Genomic DNA, 23657 nt, shown 5'->3' on the forward strand with positions numbered 1-23657 from the left:
GAGGCATCTGTCTACATATTTCCATCCGTTCTTTTTGACATGTCCTCTTGCCTTTATACGGTCTACAACACGATGAAAATCAATGAAGACCTCTCCTTCTCTGGAAAAAACATAAACATATTCATTTCCCAGGAACATAGTGTTGTGGGGATGATCTGTTCTAGCATTCTCTCTTTGATTGCTACATTTACTTTCATTCCTCTTCTCTTGACTAGCACTTTGATCAAATCTCAAATTGGAAATATTTCTTATCACTGAATTTTTACTTGCCTGTAAATACTTTGAATAGTTTCTCAGCAGAATGAGCAGTGACTGCTTAAGTATCCATTTTCTGCTCTTTCTCACACGAAGTAAGAAGTCTGCCAGTTTTCTGCGTGGAGATTGCTCCAATACTTCATCAATTTTTCTATAACCAGAACATGTCCTTATTCCACATGTTCTAAGTATATCAAATGAAAAATAAATCTGGCCATTGTATTTTGTGTATGCTATTTCTTTCCCATGAATACTCATAAATCTCAGAGAACTGATTTCCTCTTGCAATATCTTAAATTGCACAGGATTCCTACATGCTCCAATATTTTGCCCTACATCCATTTCACTCATATTTTGTTTGGTTATACCTATGGGTGCTGTTATATCTTCATCTTCTACGGACATATCTTCATCTTCTACGGACAAATCATGTTTTGTGCTCTCTGACTCATAAAATGGTGCAAATCTTTGTCGCTTATTTGGATTCAGTGATACATTACAGAAACTGGTGTCCTCTTCCACATCCCTTTTCATATCAGGTCTTTTCACTGGTGTTGAAGAGGCCATAGGCCTTCCAAGGCCACATTCTGGGCGAAACGTCTGCCCACTTTGTTTTTTAGGAAAACGGGTTGATCGGAAGTCTCTGTCATTTCGCAATGAATGTAAATTACCTGATGGGAGGCCTCCTTCATTCTCTCCAAGAGGCTGATCTGTTGGGGAGCTATTAACATTTACCTCCGATAGACGGTGAGCTGGAATCTGCTCTTTACCTTTACCCTCAGATACATGGTGAGCTTTCCCATTCGAAGGAGGGTGGGCTGGCGGCTGGTCTCTATCTTTCACTTTCACATTCGAAGGAGGGTGGGCTGGCGGCTGGTCTCTATCTTTCACGTTCACATTCGAAGGAGGGTGAGCTGGCGGCTGGTCTCTATCTTTCACGTTCACATTCGAAGGAGGGTGAGCTGGCGGCTGGTCTCTATCTTTCACGTTCACATTCGAAGGAGGGTGGGCTGGCGGCTGGTCTCTATCTTTCACGTTCACATTCGAAGGAGGGTGAGCTGGCGGCTGGTCTCTATCTTTCACGTTCACATTCGAAGGAGGGTGGGCTGGCGGCTGGTCTCTATCTTTCACGTTCACATTCGAAGGAGGGTGGGCTGGCGGCTGGTCTCTATCTTTCACTTTCACATTCGAAGGAGGGTGAGCTGGCGGCTGGTCTCTATCTTTCACGTTCACATTCGAAGGAGGGTGAGCTGGCGGCTGGTCTCTATCTTTCACGTTCACATTTGAAGGAGGGTGGGCTGGCGGCTGGTCTCTATCTTTCACGTTCACATTTGAAGGAGGGTGGGCTGGCGGCTGGTCTCTATCTTTCACTTTCACATTTGAAGGAGGGTGAGCTGGCGGCTGGTCTCTATCTTTCACTTTCACATTCGAAGGAGGGTGGGCTGGCGGCTGGTCTCTATCTTTCACTTTCACATTTGAAGGAGGGTGAGCTGGCGGGCGTTCTCTATTTTTCCCATTTGAAGGAGGGTGAGCCGGCGGGCGTTCTCTATTTTTCCCATTTGAAGGAGGGTGAGCTGTCAGCCTGTCTTTATCTTTTGCAATCGAAGGAGGGTGAGCTGGCGGTTGGTCTCTTTCTTTCCCATTTGAAGGAGGGTGAGCCGGCGGGCGTTCTCTATTTTTCCCATTTGAAGGAGGGTGAGCCGGCGGGCGTTCTCTATTGTTCCCATTTGAAGGAGGGTGAGCTGGCGGCCGCTCTCTATCTTTCACATTAGAAGGAGGGTGAGCCGGCGGGCGTTCTCTATTTTTCCCATTTGAAGGAGGGTGAGCTGGCGGCCGCTCTCTATCTTTCACATTAGAAGGAGGGTGAGCCGGCGGGCGTTCTACATCTTTTCCATTCGATGGATAGTCATTGTGTCCTGCAATAGACTTATGGTGAACATCACCGACTTGCTCCTTCCCATATACTAAGATATGAACACCATCATGTAATTCCGATAACTTGGCAAACTTTTGATACGTTTGATCTTTCATTACAGCAGATGCAAATGTTGGGAAGTAACATACTTTAGACAGCAGGTCATCTATAACAACATAATGATTGCCCACTTTCACAATTGTGAAGAAATGGCCTGGGGTCATCTGTACTGCTGCTCTTAATTTGTACAGTGTGTTATTCACTGTTATTTCCTCTTTAACAATCAGTTGAGGTTTTTGGAAATTTTTTGCCTTTCCATTCAAAGGAAGCGAAACCACAAGAAAATGCGGCATTCTGTGTTTAATGCTTTCCATTGGACATACATGTAAAGCAGTAGAGCACGAAGGGCACAAATGTTTCTTCATTTTATGACCCATTTCTCTGTGAAGTATATATTCAAGACCACCAGCCATATTGCCTTTGAACTTGGCATTTATGGAACTGTCATAAAAATGAACAGGGTCCAGCTGTCCATGGATAGGATACAGTGCATTGCACACAGGGCATGTTCCCTTTCCTTCAAAGACTCCACAGAACTTGCCATTTTTGTCTGTGAATCTTTCAAAGCTCTGAAGAATTTCCACATTGGAATTGCCTTTTGGACAGTAACTGGGAACATTGGATATCAGCCAATTCCACAACTCCTCACGAATTTCACAAACTGGTTCTTGTTTCTTTAGAAGTTCACACGTATGTATGAGTTTCTTAATAAGTGGGCATCCACCACAATCTGCAGGTTCAGGATCGATTGGGTACACCCCATAGCGATAAACCTCAATTAAAGCATCTATTCCACATGACGCCTTTAAGGTACCATGGCTGTGCTTAACACAGTGAAGTGCATTTCTAAAGTGTGTGACTCGTCCTTTAGAATGGTTCATAGTATTCATGTATTAAAATAACATAATGGCAGGAATATATAATAAGTATTAAGAATACATGTAGGTTTTTTTTTTTTTTTTTTTTTTTTTTTAAATAAATATTCTAAAATTTACATCATCCTTCTGTAGTCATCTGTATAGTCCAAACTCATACAGTGCATTAATAATAATAATAAAAAACAATAAAAATAACAATAATAGTAATAGTATACAAATAATGCACAGGTGAGAGTGTGTTAATGGCAATGCAGCGCACATTCAAGGGTATTTACAATGGTGCAACAAGTAAAAGGCGCTTTTGCACAACATTGTGAATACCCAAGATGCCTGCATCACCACTAAAATCATGAATTCAAACATGTGCATTATTTCTTTTTTTAAACGGATTAGCAATATGGCTCATGTGATTGGCTACATTCGTAAATCCGTTTTATGATAATCATTTAGATACTGATTATATCAATATTTGCACTCTCTGACAGATCAAAAGGGCCTACAGAAATGTAAAGAGCATATTAAATCGAGCTATTTTACTGGAAGTGGTAAAAATACTTGCAAATAACTGTATTCAACATCAGTATGATGCCTCTCCAAACAACGCACAGCAGGAGTAAGATATTGACGTAATCAACATATGGGTTTTTTAGTTTACTTTTGAAAATTGTTTTTTTTTTTTCCATTTCAACAACGTGGTACTATGTACTATGCTTTATTATATATCCCTCATGTATAGTTGTTTGCATTGCGATTGTACAGAGCACGAAAAAGGTATAGACAAGTACTATCTTTCGATCTCAGGTCGAGATAGTACTTTTGTAAAGTAATTTTTTGCTGCTACCCCACTTGCCCACCCTTGCCCATTGAATACGCATAGCAAAGTAGGTTACGCGAAATGTCAAAGTCAATGTCAATGTCAAATGAGCGCGCATCAACTGTATTACATGTATGCATGTTGCGCTTTGTAAAATCTAGCTGAAACTAAACTGTCTGCAGAATCAGTTCTTATTATTATGTAAAATTCACTTTAAATAGACCTTATTGCCGATGTGGGATATAAAACAAATATTAACCTCCTTTACTTGGGCAATGGATACAAACTATCATCGCCTCGGTGATCTCGGGGCTACCATCTTCCCTCGCCTTGCGGCTCGGGAAGATAGTAGCCCCGAGATCACAGAGGCGATGATAGTTTGTACCATTACCCTCGTAGTCGATTAATATTTGCTTACTATCTCTTCTTGCTTTTTAACATCTTGGTGGTCCTATTCTCTAATGAGATTTGTTTGATTGTTTCCTTTTTTTAAATCGTCATTTAATACATCATTTTGTATTGGTAAAGTATCTTATCAGAAGAAGTAGTTAGGCCTACATGAATAGGTACACTGTACACCGTACTGTACAATATCCTTAAATAATATTTTGGACAAATAGATATGATGCAATGAAGCAACCTACAGGAGTGTAACACTAACAGCCCTGGGGTAAGTTTATGATAGTACTGTCAGTGTTTTTTTATTGTGTTTTGGGTCATATATTTGCCAAAAGTATCTTTCAAAAACTGTAAATCACAATACATTGGAGGGATTCCATAGTTTACGCCTTGTAATATCAAAAAACCATTCCAACATGTACATGTATTACTATTATCAAAAGAAAAGCTCAGCTACACAAGACTAAAGACTACTCTATGAAGTCTTTTGCAAATGTGCCATGATAGCACTGCGGTAGCTGTCACCTGTCAACTGACCAGGATATTCAGCTGTTTTAATGAGCCCCTGTAAATGAAAACTGGATGTGAGTGAAATCCTTATCATGGTAACAAACCTGGAGATTTGGCAAGGGTTTATATCCCAACGCTTGCCAAGGTTAACGTCCAAGAGGGAAAGGTTTTGCCTCCGATAGTTAAACTCGGCACTTTTGTTTACAAGGCTGAGATCAAAGAAAGACAAATCAGTGTCAACATTGGCAACTCCCAAGTCAAATTTTTTCTTGTACGTTCTACATGAAACACTTAATGCATGCTCAACATTGCTCTTTATCTCGGACATTATCTGTGCTCTACGAAAATCTCTACGGAATGTCATGTCTTGACAATTACTTACAGTGACAGCAAAGCTATCGCCTAGTATCGATTTCCCTACTTTTCTCATTTCCCCATTCACCTTTTGTGCCTTTGTTTCAAGTCTACTAACATCTAGTGATAAGGTAATGTCTTTTTGAAGGGTGCTGGTGTTCACTGGCCATCCACTGCAACGCTGGGTTGTTACATCAATGTCTGTCACCATCATGAAGATGTCCATGTCCTTGAGCTGTAATCAATAAAAAAAAAAATAACAATGAACAAAAAAAAAACAAATTACACTTTAGTCACTTTAAAACAAAATTATACACAAAGCCTGTAATAATAAATGAAAAAATGATTTCCAACAGGAACTAGATGGAATCTCAATTGCACGCAGTCGAAATTTATGCCTCCGCTATTGCCAGATCTGAAATACCTGTATACTACACATTTGGAACTAATAATTCATAATACCTAATCAGATCATCACTCCCATATGCATACATGAATTTTAAGTTTAAATTTGATTTCTTTGTTGTATGTTTTAAGTTATGGCGAGAAAGAGCCATTTAAATGATGGACCTTTGACCCTGTGAACCCAAAATCTGATCAGCTATTTTCAGCATTGAGGCCCTGGCGCCTCCCAATATGTATTTCATATTCCTGGATTAGCCTCTGATTTATACATGTATCTTATACTCTTTTCACACTGGCAATATTTTGCTTAACCCCGTACTATAGGTGGGGTTAAAGGGGGGGGGGGGGGGTCTTAGCCCCACCTATAGTACGGGGTTAAGCCTAATCCACTTTCTGTTCAGACTGGTTTTTACCAAAGTGGGCTAATGTTGGCTAACCCCACCTATAGTACGGGGTTAACTAACCCTGCAAAATAGCAGGGCTAACTCCGCAATTGTGGTGCTAACTCCTGCTAACCCCGCAATTGCGGTGCTAAGCAAATGAATGAGAACAGAAACAAAAAATAGTCCGGTACTACGCAATGGAGCGTATCGCAGCTGGCCAGATGCGAAGTATGTCCAATCATAACATGCACGATATCCGGGGTTAACGAAATGCAGTGAGAACAGCGGGAATTTTCTTATTCCGGAATAGGCGCTAGTACGGGACTAAAAACAGCGTGTGTGAAAAGCCAAAAAAATAGTCCGGGGTTAAGGATAGTACGGGGCTAAGCAAAGTACGGGGTTAAGCAAAACCAGTGTGAAAAGAGTATAGATATACTACATGTAGGAGGTGTGTCCCACATGGGCCTGGGAACGAATATCAAAAATATAGATACAAATAGTTGTGGAAAAGGATTCAAATAATTTGAATATTCATATTTCATGCGATTTGGCCAATTTCATGAAAATACCTTGCTGTTTAGCTGAAATATCATGATAACGTATTAATCTTGTGAGTTTTTGTAATACAAAGATTATATAAGGTATTTTATCATTAATTATCATTATTAACCATTAATTAATTAATTCCTATTACATATAGAGTTGGATTACTTTATGTACCTGTCTTATTTAGCTGTAAAATGAGACCAAAATACCATCCTAAATGTACCATTTCACGGCCAAATGACGTCACAATAAGATTGTTGCGTATACTATTCACTGCTTTGCGCTTTCTAACTGTGCCTGTAATTGATTTACTTCTACATGTAAATTACTTGTTTTGTTTCTTTTGTGACGTCACTTTTAGCTTTCAAAGTAAACACGAATTGCAAGTCGCTGACTTCAAGTTGGTTTTAATAAAAGCAGAAAAATGAGCGAAACATATTAAAGGTATTACAAAGTTTTGGTAAATTTTGAAAATTGGCTGGATAGTGATTCTTTACAATTTTGATATATTTGGATGCCCCTATGGATGTATTATAAGCACTAAAAATTTTAGCCCCTAAAACTCTTCTGCTTTCGAGAAAAATTGAATATAAAAATTTACCGGTGCTCCCAGTAAATTTTGATAAATTTGAAATAGCGCCTACGGCCAAACGACAGTAGCTGCCACCATCAAAATCTCGGAATATGCAGATCTGATACATATATTCCAAACGGTAATAGCAAATCGGTCGATTTTTGTCAAATAACATTGTTTTATATGTGTGTGTGTGTGTTTATAGCTAAATTAATATCTTCACCTTGAGAGGGCGCTATACAACATAAAGAGTTTGTTATTTACAATTTTATCACTTTAGACTCGATTTCAACCACGACAACGATCACTGAATTAAAGCATTTTCAATCTTCTAAGAAAATGGCACTTTATGGAATTTATATTACATGAATTATGGGGGAGCTGCTCGCATGTGATGTTACAAAATTAAAAAATTAAAAATTCCTAACTCTGTTATTCTTCTATTTTCACCAATCCTTCATTAATATGTTTCTCTCATTTTTCTGCTTTTAATAAAACCAACTTGATGTCAGGGTGGACTTCCCCTTTAAAGGGTCTTAGTAACTTTGTGGAACCTTCAATGAATCATTTGTTAAATTCTTATGTTTGTGGCATATAATTATGTTCAGATGGATAGTTAAAGAACCGGGAGTATGGAGGTTTTTACATGAATGATATTATTATCAAGCTACATGTATCTATGACTGAATAGTGCCATTCATGAAATGGCTCTGTGGTACCAAAATATAACACTGCATTCAATGAGGGAAAAATCATCTGGCAATTCCTGTCACTTGCACATTCTTACATCGTTTGAAGTACATAATAAGTCTTTTGCCAAGGATTTTTCAGGGCTTCATCTTTACACTATATAACATGCATCATGTAGGATCATGTAGCTCAAATTTTACATAGGTCTAGTTACCAAATCACTTTAAAGATAGTAAAAACCATTTGCAGATTTTTGGAAACCCCCTTGAAGATTTTAGTGATCCAACAGTATACCATTCTGACCATGTGTATAGAATATTATAGCCCTTGGCTTTGCAACATTCTTGTAAGAACGGAAAACTGTCCCGATTTCCTGTGAACAGTGAAAACATTTTTAATACAAGCATGGACTAGATGAGTGCCTGTACCAGAATGTGTGTCCGAACTGGTCAATGGCTGTGTGTGTATTGCACATAGGGCTAGCACTGCCTAGCTGGTGCTGCCCGCCGGACACAACACATTCACATGTACTGGACGTGATTGCACATGACTATAGCCGTTGGCATCAAGCTTGCTGAGTTCGGTGGTTATTTCAATAATCGAAAAAATACTTATCAATCTAAAGAAACGTAAAAATAATTATTCCCACTCATCTTCCAGCTTAATCAGTTGGTGGGAAGTTATTATCAATGAAACTCTTCAATATGCTGCTGGGTTCACGTAATGTGAGATTTTAGGCATGCAAAAGGTTTTTACTGTCTTTAAAAGATAACATGCTATCAGCATATTTTTAATGCAGTCTGGAATTCTTTCCCCATTTTCAAAACGTTGATTTCTGTACAAAGAATTCATTTATTTTTCCTGATTGTCATGAATTTCTCAAACTTCCAAGGTGTTGTACAACACAAATAATCTTGCAAGTCTGACATGGCCTAGAGGTTTCTTGCTTTCTGATGAAACATTTAGTCACCTGCAAGCTATTTTCCTATTTCAACGCCCAAAACCTTATAAAAAAGGGAAAACCATCCAATTCCTTATTTTAATATCAAGCTCTGATAGGTGATATATAAATTCATAGAGCAAGCACTGGTTCAGAGGTTCAAAAAACTTTCCTTGCTTCGATAACAAGTCATAATCTAACACATAAAGTAATATACATGTAACAATAAAATAAGAATCTGGTCGTATGTGTAATTTAGTACTATCAAAGCTAAATGCCAGAAGTCGCACTGCGCAATAATTTCGATAGAAAGTCTTTCAAATCAAGGTTAATTTTTACCATAACATCATATATAGTCCTTACATAGTTTATTCCACCAAACGTTGTCAAATATTGAAATCTAGGCTGAAAACCGGGTACGCTGAAGATCGCCAACACAGATAAGCAGAAGTGGGAACGTGTATTATTATTGCTTGGAAAAAGACCCATCAACCGGCACAATGCCATGCTTATTTTGCTAATTACTGAGCAATTACTCATTTTCTACCAGATTTATTTGGCACATAATTTTTATTTATACATACAAACACTTGGTTGGTATTTTATTGGATTCTGTTCGAACCCATTTTCTGATCGTTACCACAGCTGGAATTTACATGTATGTTTAAGACCACATCAAATTTATTACTTTTGTTAATCATCAGGGCTTTTTTGAATGTCTTATTTCATACTTGATATTTTCCTTAAGAAGATTGTCACGATATAACATCCGTACTATCAACTTCGATCTGGGAGCTGTTAATTTTCTTGGTTTTAGACAAGAAACATAAAGTTTGATATTCTGTTATTCAACTAGATGGATTCTTGACTGCGCGCAGTCAAAATTGATGCCTCCGCCATAGCCAGAATTGAAATATATTAGACATTTTCAAATACTTTCATAATTTCCAATCAGATCATCACTCCCATATGCATATATGAATCAAGTTTAAATTTGATTTGTTTATTAGATCTGTTAAGTTATTCCGAGAATGAGCAATTTTTATGATTGACCTTTGACCCCATGATCCCAAAATCCGATCAAATCAATGTCACTTCCATATGTGCATGAGCCAAGTCTGAAGTTGATCAGTCGAATAAATCTTTAGTTATTGCGAGAACAGGCCATTTTCAGGTACTCTGTGATCATCGTCACTCCTACATGTACATACATGAACCAAGTTTGAAGGTGATCCATTTAACAGTTTTCAAGTTATCACGAGAACAAAAACGGGACAGACGGGCAACCCGAAAACATAACGCCTCTGGCAACCATCTACAGTGGGCAGAGGCATAAAAATTGTGATATATAATAGGTACATGTATCTTCATTGGTACCTTTTACTATTCTTTCTAGTGAAAATCAAAAGCAAAGAAGAGACTGGTGCGAACAAGGAAGAGGGAGGGTAAATCACCAAGAATTAATTTCACAGGGCCTTGGATGTAAAATAATATAATAATAAAGAGCTGAATTGTACAATATTTTTACAAGTCTATATACATGGTAAAAACAATACAAGTTAAATTGAAACATAATAAAAATACATGGCATATAACGATTGCAATCAGGTATGAAATATATAATTATTACACTATAGAATAATCATATATCAGAATAGAGCTTAGCTAATTTTGAGAAAGAGGGGGGAAATTGTAGATGAAAGTACAAGAGCATGAGAGAGAGTGAAAAAAAAAATAGAGAGAGAGGGATGCGGAGGGGGAGGGGTGGGGAAAACTGAGAAGAAGAAAAAGGAAGGGAAGAAGGTGAACAATCACTTAACGATGGTATAAATGAGGTCTACACATACATGTACATGTATTAACATTACGTTACATTAAAAAAGAAAAAAAAGAAAACTACATACCTTGTAAACATTTCCGCACTTTACAGATCCAAGACAAAATGTTTTACTCGCACACTCTCGAGGTTGGCATTTTTCCTGCAACTCGGCCCTTTCACATGGTAGTGTACAGGTAGCTCTGTCTTCTGTCTGTACCTGATGGTCAGATGAAAACACACATGTACATGAACATGAAAAGATGTGTAATTACAATGGTTGCAGACAACGAAGGGATTTGTCTAAATTACCAGCCTTTCTCATTAACGATGCAAAATCCCTTTATTGAGTGTGACATTGACTAAAAGTGAACCAGAAGAATAAAGGGATATTCATTTTTTCTCTAGAACATAATACTTATTGGGCAAATATCGACATCAAAAATTTATTTGGTGCTTTTCTCCTTTACTGAATGACAAGCACATTGATTTGATGTGTCTGTGCATTGTTTCTACTGTGCTTAAAACAACTTGAAGTAATTGCAAATGACTAATCCTCATTCATACGTAAAGCGAAGCAATCATTAAAATTATTGTCATTGTGGGAAAATGACACATGATTCTAACATAATGAATGTAGGCAAAAGAGCCATTAATTTGGTTGAGAGTACTAAATTCAGACTGCTGATTTAATTTTCCCCTCTTCTTTGATTTTGACACAAGCCCATTTTTTTGACACTCTGGACAAAAGCGGTCATTGTTTGCTCAAGTGTGAACAATTTTTTTTCTTTTTAGTGGCATTTTATAGATGAGACTATAGAGCCTCTATCAACATGAATGAATTCTCTTCATAGTTTGATATGTAATTTTAACAGATATTACTAAAGTGTAACATATTTTTGGAAAAACACTATATATATATATATATATATATATATATTGGTGGTCATTTTGTTGGATTCTTTTAGAATCCAATTTGTGGTCATTACAACTAGAGTTTACCTCAGAACTAAGAGATTGATGTTAACCACCCGGGACCCCCCATCCCCCCCCCCCCCTCCCCGAAAAAAAAACACAGGACAAATAGGTTTCTACAGAGGGGGACAAAAAAAAAATCAATATTTTGTCTACGGGGGCTATATTTCCTGCTTCTGATCATTCAAAATTACCTTTTGTATTGAACCCAATGGTAATTTAAAGGGGCTATTTTGGACATTTAGGGGGCTAAATTGCCCTCAGCCCCTGTGTATATTTTTCACTAGTACGTGGAACAGTCTATTGATTTAACAAATAAATAGAGCAAACAAAATGTACCTTTGAATGTCCAGTTACATTTGTTTCTTGCTGAAATGATTGCTTCCTCCTCTTTCCAGAAGTGCCCTCATGTGAAATCCGACATCCTGTTTTGCACAAAAAAAATATATATATAGTAATACATGCACATTGCAGGTGGAATATATGTACAGTGTATGTGGTTTCAAGGTTACACTCATGCAGAAAGAGTAGCTTGTTGTACATATTATTGAAATATATATTTAAAACTAGACATGTAATACTTGTTTGGAACAAGTATAGGTGGGCTGGTCAACTAAAATTTGAGACAAAATACAGCAAAAATAAGCGAGATACTGCTTCAAAATGATGATCTTGATGATGATGATGATAATAATGGTGATGATGATGACAATGATAATGATGATTATGTTGATAATGATGATGATCATGATGATGTCGATGATGATAATCTTCATTATGACAATGATGATGATCATGATCATGGGCGTGATCCTGACATCTTATTAAAAAAAATGAGGGATGATTAAGATAGCATATAGTCTCAGCTACAACATACTCAAAAATCCAAGCAGAAATAACGGCGTTATTGCTCGCAAAAGACAGAAATATAGAATCCAGATTTGAGAAAAAGTTATCTCCCATAGGGATTACACGCAAAAAGTAATGGATCAAGTGAAAATAGTGTAATAATAAAGTAAAGAGGGGGTGTTTATTACATTATTTGCGATTGTACGTGTTTTAATATTCAAAGGAGATGGTACAGTGAAAGGTCAACAAGAAAAAAAAAGGGAAGACAAAAATTGTTGGAAACGCCCGGACTCGAACCAGGGATCTCGAGGTCGGAAGTCAAGTGCGTTACCGATATACCAAAACATTTCCCATAGCGATTACACGTAAACGATAAATGGAATTCTCAAATCCCACTTTGCAAGTGAAATATGAGCATGATTCCGGCATCTGATAGAAAAATAAAGGGCACACATATGATAGCTTATTGTCTCAGCTACATCATACTCGAAGCTCAGCGAAAACGAAGCTAAAACAACGGAGATATTACTCGCGAAAGACGGAAATGTAGAATCCAGTTTTGAGAAAAAGTCATGTCCCATAGAGAATACACGCAAAATGTGGGAAATTGACATGCCTCCTTTAATCGCAAAAATACGCCATGATGCCTTTGTCAAAATGAAAAATTGTTGATACTGCATATGTGGAAAATTGTCTCAGCTAGAACATATCAAAATTTGGAAGAAAATCGGTCATCATTTACAGAGATACAATCAATTTCCCATAAATATGCTGACGTCATAATATGCAAATTCGTATTTTGAGTTCCAAGGCCATTATGACAACGTCATGATATTTGTAATTCCAAAATGAGACATGATTTCATATTTCCGACTCATACTCTATCCAAATATGTAAACAAAATTGGGGGTCCCGGTTTATCCAAAAGAGCTATAATGGATTTTGTATAGGCAAGTTTTTGCCCATATATGCTATGTATTACAAGAGCACGAGCGCACGGACATTTATCTTGAATGGACGCTCATCTTAATATTAATGGTTATGGGCCATTCCATGAGAAGAAGGACATGACATCAAAAAAAGAAATGTACCTCTTATGTTAATTTTTTGATTTATCACTAACCTTATGCCATGGATGTTCATAAAACATTAGGGCCTTTCAAATTCAATACAATTTATTTTTCATTTTTGTTGATTTCCTAAGATCTCAAACCATCATCAAAAACGTACATGTGGGACTGTAGATGAAAAAAAAACAATTTATTGCAGATTACACAGGATTCTTGTAATATTTTTTCCTGAAAATTTCGCTAAATTGAAAAAGATGAATATATTTCCATATTCTAAGCCTTTTCTAAGGGGTCCAGGGATATTTAATCTATTACATAGGGGTGAAAATGGCCTCCGGACAAAATGTAACGCGAGTTACCGTAACGTGAGTTACCGACATATTTGCTTCCTGCATTTTACTAGTCCATTGTTTCTTATCTTTAATATTGTGATCTTATACTAGTAAGTCTCAACCTACTATCAACGTAGGAAAGATTTTGTCAAGATTGTCTAGTATGAGGAGACTTTGCCAAAAGAGGGTCTCATAGAATTGACCATGTCCTTTTTTTGTAACGCGAGTTACCAAAATTCAATAATCCAAGAATCTAAAAATGTTTGTTCTTCAATTTTCTTTTTTGTTTCATTCAGTTGTTCTATATCTACCCTGTCCATGTTTGAAAAAAGTATCTTGTAGATCCTAGCAGTTCTAAAGATATAGGCACATTATCGTGTCAATGTACCCATTAGGTGTAACGCGAGTTACCATGGAATGGCCCTTATAAGGAGATGAACATGGTATCAAATTGTTTGAAAAAATATAGATATTATCATGAAGAAAAAAAATGGTGATTTTATGTTGTGTAATGGTGTTACGCACCAAAACGCGCGCGTGATGTTTTTATAAAGTGCTTAAAATGGCCTAAAACGTATGCAAACGAAATTAGAGACGATTTTGAGCATTTAAAAATTTTGCGCGCGGACGTACGCGCACGCGCGCTTTTTTTGACCCAAAATTGACAGGACGGATATTGACCTTGATCATGATAAATATGAATGAGAAATTACTTCTGGTTATGAAGATATGATCATAAGGTTTTTTTCAGAAAATTTCACAAAATGGCGCCTAAATGACGTCATCAGTCAAGGTCAAGGTTAAAAACTTTACCGTGTTTTTTCCATATGCCTATACATATGTGTGCCAAATTTCAAGGTATTTAATTGAACCATGTCAAAGTTATCTTGCTAACAAAAAAGTGGGTGGAAATAAGAAAAATAAAGAAATAAATAAATAAAGGCAATTTTAACAAAATTATAAGGTGGTCTGTATTAGATACAGCCCACCTGAAAAGACTATCCTCACAGCAAATATAGGGATGGGGCCTTTCAAGTCAAAGATAGGAAAATTTGAATGTCCTCCTAAAGCACAAAAATAGGCTTCTTGGCTGTTTACAGGAGTTTACAAACATTTTTGGTGGAGTAAATTAGCCATTAAACCTTCCGGGAACAAAATTGTTTTGGTAACCCAAGAAAATAGTGGTAAATGTCTATCAGAACACACAAACTGATACAAGTGATAGCACTCCTTGGTGGGACTAAGGGTGATCCATAACCTTGAAATATGCACTTTTTTTCTTCATCTTTGCCAACTTTGAGAGTGCTCTCCGCAAAGAAGGCTTGCACAGCTGAGCTGATTTTTTCAGAATTATTGAGTGAAAGTCTTTAACACCCTAAAAATAAAGGCCATAGATGACAAGATATTGAAGAAATAAACGTGTAAATACACATTTAAATTCTGAAATGGACACTAAACACCATTATTGGTGACCTCATGCTCTGTAACAAAAAGTCAATTTTGCGTCATAATCATTTTTTTCTGGCAAAGACTATAAAGTTCTTCTCATTTCCTGATAGTGAACACTGTAGCTTATCAATCCGCGCCACAATAGCCAATCAAAAATGCATTACTCGTTTGCTGGTACACGCATTGGTTGCTATGCAAGGCTGTATCTGTATCTCTATGCGTAAATATTCGGAGTCCTTTTTTAGATGGGAAGGATTTGAAAGCTCATCTTATGTAGAAATGTGCGCTGATTCCAAATATATCAGTCTTCTTGACCCTATTCTCTTGCTTGTGGTCATTTTGGCAACTTTTTGGCCCCTAAATGACCAATAACATATTTCCATTTATCCGAAAATAGTTCTAATTCACTCAGAATCATTGTTAGAGTGAGGTATGGCACCCATAATCAGCGGAAAGATGATCATCAATATCAATACAATCATTCACATTGAATTTCTCCAAGCAATTTGACCATTTGGGTCATTTTGGCCACCTTGACCAATCGCACAATGTATACAAACTTGACATTAGTAAGCAGCACATTTAGGTTTGCTTAAATCATTTTGTAGATGGGCTAGTTTTGAAAAGCTCATCCTATGTAAAATTATGTGCTGATTCCAAATTTTTCACAAACTTGTAGTAATTTGGCCACTTTTTCGCCTCCAAATGACCAATTACATCATTTCCATTTATCCAAATAGAGTCCAAATTTTATTCAGAATCATTGTCAAAGTTTTTTTTGCCATCCAAAATTAGTGCAAAAGTGTGTTTGATAATTCAGATTCAATCATTCATTATGAACATACATTCAAAACATTTTTACCATTTTGGCCACTTTGACCCAACTTAACCATTTGCCAAAGTTGTGGTCTAAGGGGCCAATCAGATTACCTGTTTTAGATGAGAAATGTTTAGGAAGCTTACCTTATTTTTTTTTAAATAATTCGAATTATATATGTCTTCTTGACTTTCGTTTTTGCAAATCAATTCACTCTAAATGTATATTTCTTCCAATGCAATTAATCTCATGAAACGTCTTTAACTCGATATGATTTGTGAGCAGCTAGTTGATGTTTGCATTTGGCCTTTAATATAGGGAAGGTTTGAAAGGCTCAATAAGACTGGTAATCATTAAATCTCTGCAAAAATTACAAAGTTGTCAGTTTAAAACCTTTCCCGTCTATAAAAAGAATAGAAAATTCCCTCCAGAGCCTAACGCAAACTTAGTATTGCTGCCAATAGATATCAAGTTTGGCATGGATATAATGCAGATGGACAAATTTGGTCAAAGTGGCACTTATCCATTCTCATAAATGACACTTTGGCACTGAATTAGAGTGTCGTAATACACTTTCCTAATGACTCTCAATTATATTTTGAACTCTTTGTAGACATGTCAGATAAAAAGAAATGATGTTATTGGTCATTAGAGGCCAAAAAGTAGTCATAATGACCACAATTTTGTGAAAAGGGTCAATAACACTAATACATGTATGTTTGGGATCAGAGTAAAACTTTACAATAGATGAGCTTTTCAAACCTAGCCCATCTACAAAAGGAATGTGCATATTTATGCAAAATTTAATTTGCTGCTCACTAATGTCAAGGTTGTGCACACAGTGCGCAAATGGTCAAGGTGGCCGAAATGACCGTAATGGTCAAAATATGAGTAATTCATTGTGAATGATTGTATTAGAATGATTAAACACCTTGCACTGATTATGGGTGTCACAAAACACCATGATAACGATTCTGTGTAAACATTGAAATAATTTCTGATAAATGGAATTGATGTTGTTGGTCACTTGGGGCCAAATAAGTGGCCGAAATAACCACTAGTGAGAAAATGGGATCAATAAGACTCATATACTTGGAATCAGCGCACAGTTTTACATAAGATGAGCTTTTCAAATCCTTCCCATCTAAAAAAAGGACTCAGAATATTTACGCATACCTAAATTTGCTGTTATATGTCAAGTTTGTAGGTATACACATTGTGCGAATGGTCAAGGTGGCCAAAATGGCTAAAATGGTCAAAATACTTTGATTACGTTAAATGATTGTATATATGGAAATTAACAAACACTTTTGCATTGATTATGAGTGTCATAACACACCTTGATAACGATTCTGAGTGAAATTTGAACTATTTTTGGACAAATGGAAATGATGTTATTGGTCATTTAGGGGCCCAAAAGTGGCTAAAATGACCATAAGCTCTTGAACAGGGTCAGTAAGACTGATATATTTGAATCAGCAAACAGTTTTACATAAGATGAGCTTTCAAACCTTTCCCATCTTAGAAAATTAATCTGAATATTTACGCATACTGGTACCTAAATTTGCTGTTCATATATGTTAAGTTTGTATACACATTGTGCGAATGGTCAGGGTGGCCAAAATGGCGAAAAATGGTCAAAATAATTTGATTACGTTAAATGATTGTATATATGGAAATTAACGAACACTTTTGCACTGATTATGGGTGTCATAACACACCTTGATAACTATTCTGAGCAACATTTGAACTCTTTGCGGATAAATGGAAATGATGCTATTGGTCATTTAGGGGTCATAAAGTGCCCAAAATGACCACAAGCTAGATAATAGGGTCAATAAGACTGATATATTTGGAATCAGCGAAAGTTTTACATCAAATGGGCTTATGAATAATTTTCCATTTTAAAAAAGGAAGTGAATAAATTCCGATGAAGACCTCAGCTTGCTGATTACAAATATAAAGTTGTTATACAACTTACGCAAATGGTCAATTCGGCCCAAAGCAGCCAAAAAGAACGAAATGGTCAAAACTGTTTACATAAATTGAATGGGATTGATTGTTAGGAACCAATGCACATTTTGATAATAATTGTGGTTGTCCAAACACATTGTATTGATGATTCTGATCAACATCTTTATCATATTTTGGACCAAAAAATCATGAAATAGGTAATTTTGGGCCAAAAAAAGGCCAAAATGACCACGAGTTCATGATTTGGTCAATAAAACCACTTTTTCTAGAGTCTGGGCACATTTTTACATCAGATAGACCCTTTTAATCAGCTTTGATTATAAAAGCATTTTGTAAAATGACCCTTTTCCAAAGTGTGGTCAAAATGGTCATTTTTGGTCAAAAAGTGGCCAAAATTGCGTGAGGACGGTAAATAAGACTGACATTTTTGGAATCAGCGCCAAATTTTACACCGGATAGGCTTTTCAAACCTTCCCCAGCAAAAATTCTGATTAAAGCCCCCTATCTCCTAGACTAATATACATGTATATGTGTAGCTATTCATGACAGAAAACAAGCTTCACAACAAAGTTTGGTCACAAAGATTGCTAACTCCCTAATTATTGGACAATAGCAAGGCAGGAAGTTATGCCCAGGAGAGTATTGACTGCTCTTTCTTTTTTGTTTGTTCACGCTCTGTATTAAGTGGACAGTACATTGTTCACAACAAGTACACTACAGCCCAGAACAATAGAAGACTTAACAGCACAGAACAATACATGTAGGTTCTGTGAACCATATCTATTGTTTTGGGCTTTACATGGGTTTTTTTTAAGGTACACTTATGCTGGTAGTGTACTATTCTTCCTTCTTACAGCAATTCTTCATTGCCATGAATAAAACAGCGTGTAACTCATGAAGACTAGCTTGGAATTGCTCTGAAACAGTTGTATGCATGTCATCATGAATATGAAATGAGTGAGCTGATGATGTCACGTCCTCACTTTCCCTTTTATTTCATTAGTATCAAATCGTAATTATTTAATTTTTGTCATACATGTGTATAAGAATATCTCCTATCATGTAACAAAATAAGTTACAACAATAATGATCTAACACATTAATTGAGGAGTCAATCCTGTTTTTATATTCTTGGAGCAGATAATTAGGATAATTGTAATTTCATAGAATAAAATACAAAATAGAAAGTGGGGAGATGACATCATAATGCAAAACTTAAGAATGCCATAACTGCATTATTTTTCATCTGATTTTAATGTTTTGCTTGTTTAATTTTACTCTATTTTTCAATTCATATAAATTTCAGGCCGGGGTACCCCTTTAACCTTTGGTTAAGATTTTGATGTTGATGCTATTAAAGTCTAAGTTTGTTGACCTGAAATTACCTTTGACCTTGATTTTGTGACATGAAATTCTCCTCACATGACCAGTGATAATTGTTAACCCTTATGTCCAGGTTTCATGGAATAGTGACTTATACATTTAAAATTATGTTGAAATTTCAAAACCTTGGCCTTGTACACGCACATGAAGGTTAATATTTTGATGTTGACGCTGCCACTGCTGCTGCATGAAATAGGGCCTTATACTTCCCAAATTATGATAACGTTTCAAAAACATAGGGTAACATTGTGAGCATATAATTAAAAAAACTCCAAGTCAAGATGAAATATGCATGTGGATAGCTTGATATGTACTAAAAAACTCTGAAACCAACATTTTTTTTTAATGAAACGCTTTCGATAGGTTACAAACAGAGATTTTGCGTATTTATTCTCGGCACGAGAGAGAAATTCAAAACGGCCGTTACAATCGATCGTTAGGTATCGTTTTCAAACAGTGGCTCAATTTCACTATTTAAAAATACTTCCCATAGATATTACAATTTGAGACATTTAGATTGGTCTTTTTAAACCTTTTACACCATTTTCAAGTATCAAAATGAAATTTTTTTAAATCTAAAAATGTTACCCAATTACTTAAAGATTTAATGTTGACGACGCCGCCGCCGTCAGAAAAGCGGCGACTATGTCTCGCTTTTTGCTACGCAGGCGAGACAAAAATGACCACCAAAGTGTCTGTATGTATAAATAGAAATTATGTACCAAATGATTCTTGTAGAAAATTAGTAATTGCTCAGTAATTTGCAAAATAAGCATGTCATTCTGTCGGTAGACGGGTCAATTTCCAAGCAATAATAATACACATGCCCACATGTTTTCAGCGTACTCGGTTTTCAGCCTAGATTTCATTATTTTACAATAATCTTAATTTTAATCTAAACTATGTCAGAACTTACTAGATCTAGATCTATGGTGATATGGTCACAATTAACCTCAATTTTAAAGACTTTCTCTCGAAATTATTGCTCACTGCAACTACTGGAATTTGCATACCTTGTCTAGATGTCCTCTTTTTCTTCTTCTTCTGTGGCAAGGGGTCCTCTTTTGAACTCATGTTCCCTAGATTGCAATAACATAAACAAATCATTAGATTAGAAAATATCACACTTAATATTCATTAAAATAGTAAATGGGAAGTCCACCCTGACGTCAAGTTGGTTTTAATAAAAGCAGATAAATGAGAGAAACATATTACTGAAGGTTTGGCGAAAATCCAAAGAATAACAGAGTGATGGATTTTTAAAGTTTTGATTTTGTGATGTCACATACGAGCAGCTCCCCCATATGTCATGTAATATAAATTCTATAAAGTGCCATTTTCTCGGAAAATTGAAAATGATTATAACTTTTCATTCAATATATAATTAGACACATTATTTCATGTACGCTTCTATGAAAGAAATATATTCAGTCATCATCAACCATTTTATGTTATTGCAATAACGAAAATGAGACAAGTGGATGGACAGACGGATAGACAACCTGAAATCAAAGCCTCTGGCGCACACCTATGGTTGGCGGAGGCATAAAAAAAAATGATATTGATCTAAGTGGACCGAAATTTGGAATCATGCAGCCCAATAATTTGCTAGTGTACCAAAGCAGTACCCTATATGTAAGTATACTTTTAAAAATGTCAAACATGGATGCTACTTAAAAGTTATTCTAACACTTATCACATTATTTCATAGGTTCCATTTTGGTTAATAAAGCAAGACATGTGAGAATTAAAGACATTTTTGTAATTACCAAGTATAATATCCAGAAGATGGACAGTCCTGCCATCTTCCAAGATAATATCTCTTTTAAACGGATCTATGGTATAGATTACTCCTTCCCCTTGAGTCGTCAATACAACGTCACCTCGTTCGCATTTAGCAAGCCAAACCAAGCGTTGCTTGTCATGTCCCTTTGGGGCATCTCTCCTTCGCTGATGCTGAACTGGCTTCACTGCAAAAAGAAGAAGTTATCATATCAATACTGAACTACACATTACATTTTAAAGTCCATTCAGCCATTGCATGACAAAGCTCAGCAACATTTTGTAACTTACAAAATCAATGGGATACAGGGCAGCAAAGCCGAGAATGTTGCAGATGCAGGAGACATTTTATTTGTTGTCTTCTTGCTACTAAAAGCCGTGGACCAATCAATTTTTTTTTAAAGTTACCTTGGTAGTTCAAAAGTATTTGTCTTAAATCGTCACAAAATTTAAACTTTAAAAAATCCATAACATTACATACATGAACATGGTTCAATCCACAAACGTCAAATCAACCAACGCTAAGAAAGTTAGACTTAATGTTAGGGGCTACAGTTAGATCTAGATCTAACTTAAAATAGTCTGGTGGTCGTTTCACGAAGCCAGCTCCATGACAGTCATATCTTTGTCGGCGACCCACCGGAGATGTCAGCTCGCCGACAAGATGTTTCACGAAACCATGACAGACAAGATATTGCTACCAGAAGTTTGAGAACATAGTCTTTCTCATGATCCCTCTGACTTCCCTTGAATAAAACATAACCATTTTTATGGCTACAGTGATTCAAAATGGAATATGCATATTTTCTCTTGCCCGAAACAAATCAAAAATCTTGTCATTATTCCATATGCGCTGTTGGTTATTTAAGAAATATTCTCAAAGATTTTTAAATGGGCCTTTTTTTCCATATAATATTCGAAGCTTTGCATGTTGATATTTTCCCAATATATTCAAACATGTTTAAGTAAATGCAGATATTTGACCTTTATGAGATTTTTATTTACCCTTCATATCGGCTTGTCATTTATCTTGTAGTTTTTTGTACAAATTTGTAATTTTATATTTTGTTATCACTCTTTCGAATTTTAAGATTTAATATTTTTGTAATAATTTTGTTTCAATCCTCACATATTACGTAAAATAATTTCTTTCTCTAATCACATGCATCCTAGGGGTAGGCTTACTTTACTTTGAGTGGGATACATCCCCTCAAAGCTCCCATCTTCTCTCTCATTCTCTATCTCTTCTCATTTTCCTTCCAAACTTTTTATATGACTCAAATTTTCACGATAAATTTAGAAATTATTTGTCATGCACTTTTTCCAGGATGATAGCTTCGAAGAAGCAAGAAACAAAAGTTAAGACGAAATAGATAGAGTGGAGGAGAGAGACAGAGAGAGAGAGGATATAATATTTTATGAAGGGCCTTTTTATTTTTATATAGGCCTAGACTTTAGCCTAAAGAATGAAAAGAATTAAATTTATTAAGAAGGTACATGTATTTGTAATGATGTAGATCTAGACCCTTCTCATGCTTCTAGGCCTAACTGTTAGATCTACTTAATACTTTTAGTTTTAGTCTTATATCCTACTTATGTGGAGTAAGGCCCTTTTCTCTTGGGTCTTGAAATTACGAGCAATCATTGTTAAATAAAATAGTTTGTTTGACTTAAGAAATCAATTTCAAGTTCTCACCTCTCTCCTGCTGCTCAAACGGCATTATTGCAGGTCTGACGCAATCTACGCTTACACGTAAATTGTCCGTCGCGGGATATCCTGGAAAAGAAACGTCTACATAATCCCCTCCGTTGTCCGTGCCTTCTCCGGTGACTTTGGCGTCTGTCCATCTTCCAAGCTCATCAATCGCCTGTACTCTTGATCCACTCATCTTAAAATTCATTACAATTCCTGCCACTATATTAATACGAAAGAAGACTTTAGAACATCATTATACAGTACAACTACGCAACTATTGGAGAGGCTGAACCGAGCCAAATTTCAACGCGGAATGCCTTTCAAGTCTGGCCTGGATGTATGGTATACCTGGATGTATGGGCATGTGGTTAGTACACGCGCATACAACATAGAGAGTTACATAACTCTAAACAAGTCAACAATGGCGGTCGGGACGCACATGCCTATTAGTCTTGATCTGAAGACAGCTTAATAAATTCTTGTGCAGTATTAGATATCTTGAAAGAAATGGTGAATGACACCAACAGTGTGAATAGTTTGTGTTATGAATATGTAAGTTATGTTCTGAAGATCTGAAATATCTGTATAATAAGCAGGGCCGTACAAACTTGGAGAAATACAAATATAAAAAATCAGACAAACATTAATAAAGGTAATACAAAGTTTTGGGAAATTTAGAAAATTGGTTGGATAGTGATTCTTTACAATTTTGATATATTTGGAGGCCCATGTGAATGTATTATAAGCACTAGAAAATTTAGCCCCTAAAACACTACTGCTTCCGCGAAAAA

At 36.1% G+C, this 23657-nt stretch overlaps 2 protein-coding genes across 2 annotated transcripts; both read right to left on the minus strand.

Moving 5' to 3' along the window:
• Positions 1-62: 62 nt before the first annotated feature.
• Positions 63-2286, minus strand: LOC115925845 (early nodulin-75-like). Its single transcript, XM_030989852.1, has 2 exons — positions 927-2286; positions 63-100 (listed from the first exon to the last, which is right to left on the minus strand). Exons 1-2 carry the CDS (start codon positions 2284-2286, stop codon positions 63-65), a joined length of 1398 nt encoding a protein of 465 aa, XP_030845712.1.
• A 1997-nt stretch (positions 2287-4283) lies between these two features.
• LOC105447310 lies at positions 4284-23203 on the minus strand. The gene is made up of 6 exons (XM_011685179.2): positions 22867-23203; positions 21158-21358; positions 20402-20467; positions 11854-11939; positions 10628-10759; positions 4284-5420 (listed from the first exon to the last, which is right to left on the minus strand). The coding sequence occupies exons 1-6, from the start codon at positions 23069-23071 to the stop codon at positions 4797-4799; spliced, it is 1314 nt and encodes a 437-aa protein (XP_011683481.1). The 5' UTR covers positions 23072-23203; the 3' UTR covers positions 4284-4796.
• Positions 23204-23657: the final 454 nt, after the last annotated feature.

Source organism: Strongylocentrotus purpuratus, unplaced genomic scaffold (genome assembly GCF_000002235.5).
Source record: "Strongylocentrotus purpuratus isolate Spur 01 unplaced genomic scaffold, Spur_5.0 spur5_scaffold_19, whole genome shotgun sequence".
Lineage (NCBI taxonomy): Eukaryota > Metazoa > Echinodermata > Echinoidea > Camarodonta > Strongylocentrotidae > Strongylocentrotus > Strongylocentrotus purpuratus.